This window comes from Mus caroli, chromosome 4 (genome assembly GCF_900094665.2).
Source record: "Mus caroli chromosome 4, CAROLI_EIJ_v1.1, whole genome shotgun sequence".
In the NCBI taxonomy this organism is placed as follows: Eukaryota; Metazoa; Chordata; class Mammalia; order Rodentia; family Muridae; genus Mus; species Mus caroli.
In genome coordinates this window covers 96,943,558-96,952,153 of record NC_034573.1, presented here as the reverse complement: position 1 = coordinate 96,952,153, position 8,596 = coordinate 96,943,558, and the positions used below count along the sequence as shown (strand labels likewise).

Sequence of the window (8,596 nt, the reverse complement as noted above, 5' to 3'; positions counted from 1 at the left end):
TGGGGGGCGCTATGGGGGACTTTTGGGATAGCATTGGAAATGTAATTGAGGAAAATATGTAATAAAAATATTAAAAATCAAAAAAAAAACAAAAATAAAGTTTATGCAGAATAAAAAAAAAAAANAAAAAAAAAAATAAAAGAGACAAAGGCAGACGGTACTCACACCCGCCAGTGGTTAGCAAGAAACATGAATTTAAACAGATGAATGGAAGCATGACAAGGACAGGTTGGATAGGCAGCACACCTCTGCCAGTCCAGCCACAAACTAAGCATTTGTCTTCCCCACTGCGATGGCAGGGACAGACACTAAGACTCTCTTTTCCCTTCGGAGAGACTGTTTGTGCAGGCAACCAGTGTAGCAGAGCGACACAGCAGATAGATCATAGTCGCCGAGTGGCATTTGTTTGTCGGGGAGAGAGAAATAATGCATCACACCTGTTTTCCACGTCATACCTTTAATCTGAGGAACAACAGAGCCTCTCTGTGTTTCTGCACCTCAGACGTCAAGCTGCCTACTTCTACTTCAGAGCCCCGTGGAATGGGTAGTACTCATGCTGAGGCAGGAGGACAGCTCTCTCACACCTGTACCTCTGCCATGCCAAACAGGAAAGCAGACAGTAGACGTGGTGGCCAGAGACATATTCTTTGAGTTCCTGGACTGCCAAGCAGACCTTCCTTCAAGCAGCCCTTCTTGACACCAGGCTAGAGTGAGATGCAAACCCCCCCCCAGGGGGGGATAGTTCCAACTTTTTCAAATCTAGAATTTATGTCAACCTTTCTGAGTACTTGCTGTCTTGTCACTGGGAACATGAGCCCTCCACATGGTAGGGCTCTCATGTAGACATCTTTCTGCTGCCTACAGCCTACATTTTTTTTCCTGAAATGTAATCTGCTTTTTGATCCGCTTGCATCCAGAATCCTCTTTTTGACCCCTAAGGCAGACTGCTCTGGCCTGCTACACATTATCAGAGCTCTCCTCTGTCCGTTTACCTGTCTTCCCACTCTAACTGTCCTTGATCCCCTTTATTCCCAAGACACCTGTGTGTGCTCTGAAACAGTGTTATGTGCTTATCAAAGTTGCCCCAACTGCTCTCTTGAAGCATTATGGTCTGATCGTAACATGTCAGAATCTCAGCAGGAGAAGACCGCAGGTCTTCCACTCTTCTTGCCTCCTTGCTGACCCCTGAGAAGCAGGCAGCCAGCCCCTCATTGGTCCTCCTCATGAGGAGAGTTCTCTGAGGCAGCTCATCTCTGGCTGGCTTCTGATCATCATGATGTATCTCTCTTGGGGAGTCTAAAGACACCTTTCTGAAGCCTCTGTTCATCTGATGCAAGTTCTTAGCCCTGTAGCCACACACTCAAGCCTTTTAAAAATCCCCTAGGGTTCCTCCCACTCAGCACGCGCCCCCAGAGAGTTGTCTGGCAGTGTTGCTGCTCAACCGAGGAGAGCTCTCCATGCTTTCAGATAAACATTCCCTGTTACAAAGATTATGGCTTTGAATGTGGCTCACAGGGTTAAAATACTTGCTACAGAAGCCAGAGAATTGGCGCTCAGAACCCAAGTAAATGCCATGAGCATGATGGGAAGGCAGGGATGAAGGTCTTGTCATATATTGCTTCCTACTATCATGATAAAGACCATGATAAAAATCAACCTGACTTACATGCTTCTCCATCACAGTCCATAGGGAAGGAACTCAGGGCGAGAAATTGGAGGCAGGAACTGAAGCCCAGCCTGGAGAGGGCTAGCACTCACTGGCTTTCTTACCATTGCTTACCAGGTTGAATTCTTCCATAACTTAGGAACACCTTCCCTGTGGTAGCACCACTCTAAGTGGGCTGAGTCCTCCCACACCAGTCATTTATCAAGGAGACCCCTGCAGACATGCCTGTAAGCAATCTGACGGCAGCAGCAGCTCAGCTGAGCTGCCTCTTCCGAGGCCAGGCATGCAGACACAGGCCTTTGATCCCAGCACTCCTGAAGTAGAGTCTGATGTATACCTGTGAGTCTGGGGACAGCCTAGTCTACATAGGGACTTTTAGGACAGCTAGGGCTACATAGTGAGACACTGTCTCAAAAATTACTTACTTACTCAATTAATTAATTAATTTTGAAAAGAAAAAAAGGGGTTCCATCTTCCTAGATGACCACAGGTTGTGTCAAGTAGACAAAAACAACAAAACAAAACAAAACAAAACAAGAAAACCTAATACTAATTAGGCCCCACATCAGTGAGCTATGGGTTTGATTGAAAGATCTACCCTCAAAGATAGATTATCGAAGACTCCCTAAGTTCCTTTGCATCTACTTTGAGCCTCTATACACATATGTACATACATGAACAAGCAGGTATGCACACATACACACACGCACACACACACACACACAGAGAGAGAGAGAGAGAGAGAGAGAGAGAGAGAGAAGACAAAATCTTCTATTGTTACAAGAACACTAAGGACCTAAGGACATCCACTTCCTTAGCATTTTAAGTCTATAGCACAATCTTATTAATGACAAGAGCAGAGCTGTACAGAGATATAACTGAGATTTTATGCCTATTGATTGGCAGCTCTCCCTTTCCCCATCCTCCCAGACATGGAAACCATTAAGATCTCCTTTACTTTTAATGGTTGCACTATGTAGATACCTCATGTAAGGGGGGGCATGTAGCCTTGTCCTTCTGAGCCTGGCCTCCTTCAGTCGACACACTGTCCCGATGCCCATCCGCTGTCTTAAGTTGCAGGACTTTCTTCTTAAGGCATTTTAATGGATAAGCAGTGTTTCCAGGATGAAATGTATTACTCAGGGTTGAAATCAGAGTCTAGATCTCTCTAACCTGGGAGGGGAGCATGGACTTACCCCATGTAGTTTTCTAGATATCATTTTCATCTGGCTTCATCGCCCAGATAACCTGGGAGTAACCAGAACTTCAGGCCATGTCTGCTCAGCTCTCCACATTCCTCAGGGTGTGCTCCTATGGTTGGTATTTTGTCCCCAGGGTAAACTGTCACAAGTTTCCCAAGTGAGTCTCATTTTTCTCAGACTCTGAATCCATTCAATCTCCTGAAGGGTTTCTGAATCCTGATTATTAACCAAAAAGCCCTGCTCTGCCCCACCCCACCCCACCCAGCCCCACCCAGCCCCGCCCTGCCCCAGCTTTCCCAGCTTTTTTTCCGTTCTTATTCTGAGTAGATGCAATGAGGCTGACTACTGTTTCCCTATGTAAGGCCTCTCTGCTGCGGAGGCACTGACTGAGGCAGTATGTGCCACAGTGCACTGGTGTAAACTACCAGACACCTTCTGCGGACCCGTCGTGTTCCAGACTCACCACCTGAGAACCATCTGCGGCCCTCGCTTTTTGAAAATACAGATTTCTAATTTCTCATAAATATAGACTCGGAATGAAAGGAAATGGGCCCCAGGAGTCTACCTTTTAATCCACAGTTGGGTATGGGGAGGAGACATGAGCTCACAAAATTCAGAATTCAAAGGCTTCAAGCCAATTTGAGTTTGATCTGTCCCAAGTCCAAGGCCTCCTGCGGACCATGATGTGACGGGGTAGAGGTAGAACATGGGCAGAGGGTTCTATAGATCAGGCTGCCTGCCTAGGCCATACTGGTTCTCCACAACAGCCTTACACCTTACTCTGTTCTCTGCACTATATCTCTCTGCCTCTTTCCACCCATCCCTCTGGATATGTTCTTTCTTCCCATGTTAGTTTCAGCTCCCGCATTTGAATGCAGGTTTGAGCTCCTCTATGGCACCCAGCTCATTGGCCTGGATGTCTCAGTGGGCTCTGTATGGCTACCTCCGTTGGTAGCATCTCCCACAACTTCTTTTGAGAGCCTTCTCATTGGCTCTGCTGCATTTCAACAAGCAACAAGCAACTCTCTGATATAGATTTGCTTCAGCTGGTACATGCGTGTCTCTCTCTCTCTCTCTCTCTCTCTCTCTCTCTCTCTCTCACACACACACACACACACACACAACCTTATAAGGACTAGTTAATCAGAGTCACATCTGACACACAAGAGTTTTAACCCAAGATAGTTACATTGCCAGCACATGATGGGCCAGGATAGTACACAGCAGGTGCCTACTACATTTTTTTCTCTCAGAGGACAGGATGCTTTAGTCTGATACAATAACTGGGGATGGGGAAGATGCTGCAGGCTTCTGAGTCAGACAGTCATTCACGTGAATCTCAGCTTCCCTGACTTCAGCCTCATGGCCTCAGGTGAGACAATTAACCTTTATGAACCATATGCATCCTGACTATAAATGAGAAGTGTGTGCTGGGTGTCTGAAGACTCTTTAGCTCTCAGAATCTATGATTCTCTGAGTCATGGTCCTCCCTTACTGGCTAGTATCTTATTTTGGGCCCCTCAGAAAGCAAAGCCACTGCAGACAAGTGTCATGGCTCAAACCAAGCTAGAATTCTCTTCTGCAAGCACTTTCTGGCACTGGGTCTGCAGATCCTTTAAAAGCACAGTTGCTCCGCAGCGCTCTTCAGCCCGGATGCATCAGGCAGTGCTCTGAAGGGTTCAGTAGCACTCCACCATTCGCTGACGAATTCACTCTAACTTCTGCCTCTGAATCCTTTCCATCCACTTTTATTTATCACCACTGAAATATTTTTTTTAATTAAAACAATTAAATATGCTCAATCTTCCTCAACTAGTTATGCCCTAGAAACTGTCAGTGCTTCCATGGAAACAGCAGAAGTCCTTTACGTGGTGCCGAGTGGGCTACTCAGAGCATCTCTTCCTCCAGGTGTTTGCTTCCAGCTCCAGAGATGTGCAGAAACTGATATTCCTAGTGTCTCAGAGGGCTTCTGCTGATACATGTCTGGGGGGAGAACAACCCCCTTCTTTTCCACAAATGAGAAACCGAGGCCAGTGGGATTGTGGCCTCTTTTCAGAGTTCTCAGATGTCAATGGTTGGGATTTGAAGTTGTAAGTTTCCTTCCACTCCCTTCCCATGGGACTACAACATTTGTTCACTGAATGTCTTTCATTTATCAGCCATTTCTTCTGGGGAAAAAAAATGACTGAACTTCTGATTAAAAAGATCAATGACAAAGATGACTAGTAATACACAACTAGAGGGAGTGAGGTGTATTCGGTTCCAAAAACACATCATGAAGCAAATGCTATTTGAACGGGAGCTTGGATAGACTTTAGAAAGGGTGAAGGGAGGGAAGATAGCATTTACACTGGAGGACATACTGTGCAAAATGGGGCAAAGCCCAGGGCTGAATGGAGATGGGTGAACTAGAACACTTGCTTCAAGGATACTCAGAGGAGAATGGCAAAGGAAAACCAAGGAGAATCTAGAGTCACTGTACCCATTCCCCACTCCCCAATTTCTACAGGTGTTTGGATGGCCATCCACAGGAGAGAAAAGTGACTATTTCAAAGAGTCCTCTCTGCCTCCAAAGCTTTTCCTAGTCTGAGCTGGTTGCACCATGGCAGCTGTCCTTTTTAATCCCAGTACTTTGTTTCTGTCTTCCTGCTATAGGTACTACCGTGGAAGAAGTCCAACAATGCATTGGCGGTGGCATTGGCTTGGGATTTAAGGATAGTACAATTGAAGGAGTAGGTTTATCAGGAGGGTTTTGTGACGACTCTGGAGATGGCGACCGTGGTAAGTGTTTATCAGTGGGTCTTCCCAAGAGTGAAGCCTGACTTTCCTTGGGGCACATCATTCAGGCAACGACCCTCTTCCTCCAGCAGATTCCATTTCAAGTTCCCCAAGCCATAATTTATGTATAATATCTCTGTTTTGGGTCCCCCTGCCTACACAAAAGTCATCTTCAAAACATTCAGCTGTCTAAGGATGCTTCCTAGATTCCAGGAAGACATGGGGTGAGACGGGAGGTATGGATAGCATGTCTTGTCATCTCATCAGGAAGTGGTGCTGAGGGAGTAAGCAAGTCTCTTGGGAGAAGAATTTATGACTCCCAAGTCCAAGCTCAAAGAATAATGACCAGTGAAAGAAAGTACGTGGGTAGTGAACATTTTGTGAACGCATCAGTGTGGGTGTTCATTCATTCATTCATTCATTCATTCATGTGCTTACTCACTCACTCACCTGTCAAATACAAATCAAGTTTTATTTTTTCAGGTGAGGGACAAAGAAAGGATTATGAAGACAGCTGATGAAGTAGTAAATGAAGTGCATACTGAATCAGCTTAAGTAATACACATGGCCTAGGTTATTTATGTCTTGAGTATTGAGCCAAATTACCTATTTCTGATGACCTCTTAGGCTCCCTCCTTGACCTGGCAAATGCTTACTCTGTCAACAACTAATTTTTCTTCCCAACTGGTCTCATCAAACTGCTTTCTTCTCAGTATCTGCACTGAGAGCTGTGGTGACATTTATCAGAGCAGCTGCAATATTTGGCAGGGAGAAAGAGAGAGAGAGAGAGAGAGAGAGAGAGAGAGAGCGAGAGCAAGAACAAGAACAAGAACAAGAGAGAAAAGGAGAGAGGGAGTGGGGGAGAGAGGGAGAGAGGTGGAGAGAGAGAATAAAAGAGCCAGCATGCACCAGGTTAAACTCCTGATCCATGAATGGACAAGTGGATGAACAACCATTGACCTTCCAAGCCATTTATCACCCATGTTGGGGTGGGTTGGTCTCTCCAAGTCTGCTCCACTCACAGGTTTCTGTCCATTCCATCCTGCTGGTTATCAACTACCATAGAAGAATGGGCTAACTCTAAGGTGAACAGATGAACACTACTACCTATCTCCTCAGTAAAACTTGCCATACAGCCCTTTGGTTTGGGGGGAAGAAAGCTAACACTGTCGTTCTTTTGATAGACATAAGGAAGAAAATCTCAGGAGTGGAGGACATAATTTCTCGGGTGCAAGGTGGAAGTTCTGTCTGGGGCAGTGTCTTGACACACAACAGCAGTGCCATTACATATCAGTCCTGGGGGAGATCGTTAAAGTATAACCCTGTTGTTATCGATTTTGAGGTAAGTCTTTTCGCAGTTGAAGAAACCCTACGTCCATAAGAAATGAAAGTGAAGCCGAGCAGATCATTTTGTATTTCTTATTATGAGCCCATCAAAGAACAAGATTAAATGTAACGGCACACTGAACTGGTCCCCTTGCCCAAACCTGCCTGGAGAGAAGATGTGACTTTAATCCAGACCCACAGGACAGCTGGAGTCAGAACCTTAGGTCTGTTCAGGGTCTGGTTGACCACAGCTAGCCTGGACCCTTTGCAGGGTTAGACATGAAACAGCATCTTACATTTTTGCATGAACTAATCGAAAGATCCCATCTGGTAAATTAGGAGGTTATGACTTCTTTCAAAAGCTGTAGTTTATGAACAGCAATGTAATTCACATGTTACATAACACTATAACAGAATGATTTGATATAGTTTTAAACAGAAGAAAAGAGAAAGAATTAGAAACTGTAGCACCAGAATGAATATGAAAAAAGTCACTTCTAAGTGTGTCAATGTGACAAATGTACTCAGTCCCTAGTCATGATCGATTCTTGTGGTGATCGTGGTCATCGAAATGCAAAAGAACACCAGACTTTCACAATTGCTCCCCCATAGGAAGAACACATGGTGGAGTCTATTGCAATACAAGAGTGGTTCTTATTCCTTCAGTCCACACGGCCACCATGAAAATTAGAGAAAGGTTCACTTTGTATCCTTGGCTGTTAACCATATGTCCTTTCTTACCACCTAGTTTACCCTCTCTTGATTCCCTTTAAAGGTATTTGTGCTTTACCACATCCACAGCTATTTACACACACAAACACACACACACACACACACACACACATGTCTAGGATCTACCTAGCAGGGAGCACATGCTTTCTGGAACAGGCTACCTCTCTTAATATTACAATTTCCATATTCATCTATCTCCCTGCAAACTTAACTTTTTTAACAGCTGAGTAATATTCCATTGTGCCGAGTACCATGTTTTTGTTAAAGGGCAGACAATAAATACTGAACAGATTAGGCATCAAGCCCAGAAACACTAAATGACTTGCTTAGGGCTAGATAGTGTCCAGGTGACAGTGCCTAGATTTCAGGCCCATGGACCATGTGTTTAGCTCTTATTTGCCTGTGCCCTAGCACTTTCCTTAGAACTGATTCTTAGCCACAGGGCAGGGTGGTTTTGTGGCAATATTGCCAGGTCAGTGGGATTTAGTGGGTTAAGCCAGGGACCCCACTGAGCAATCCACATGGCACACACCTCCCCACGCCCCTGCCAGGCAAGAATCCTCTGACCTGACATGAAACAAAGCTGAAAAAGAAACTGGCTTTGTTCCTAACCTCACAAACTGGATTATTCTAGCTGTCAAGCTACATTTGTTAATATACAGGATAGTCCTTTAAAAACAGCTGTTTGTTTGAAACTTTTAAGAAAAATATTATTGCTCTCCTAACTATTGTCACCATATTTGTGCCCATTTTTACATGTATGTAAGCATAGAGATAGTATCTATTTAAACCAGTAGATATTTTTAAAACACCTAAACCTGAAACTCTATTTTTTTTTTTTTTTTTTTTTTTTTTTTTTTTTTTTTTTTTTTTTTTTTTTTTTTTTTTTTTT

The 8,596-nt window shown here is 44.5% G+C and overlaps 1 protein-coding gene across 2 annotated transcripts in view; it reads left to right on the top strand.

Annotated features, from left to right (window-relative positions):
- C8a (complement C8 alpha chain) overlaps positions 1 to 8,596 on the top strand; it is a 60,158-nt gene that overhangs the window by 37,269 nt on the left and 14,293 nt on the right. For both annotated transcript variants that reach the window (XM_021159830.2, XM_021159829.2), the window contains exons 8-9: positions 5,524 to 5,649; positions 6,831 to 6,988. In XM_021159830.2, the coding sequence (XP_021015489.1) occupies positions 5,524 to 5,649; positions 6,831 to 6,988 (284 nt within the window). The remainder of the gene's footprint in view (positions 1 to 5,523; positions 5,650 to 6,830; positions 6,989 to 8,596) is intronic.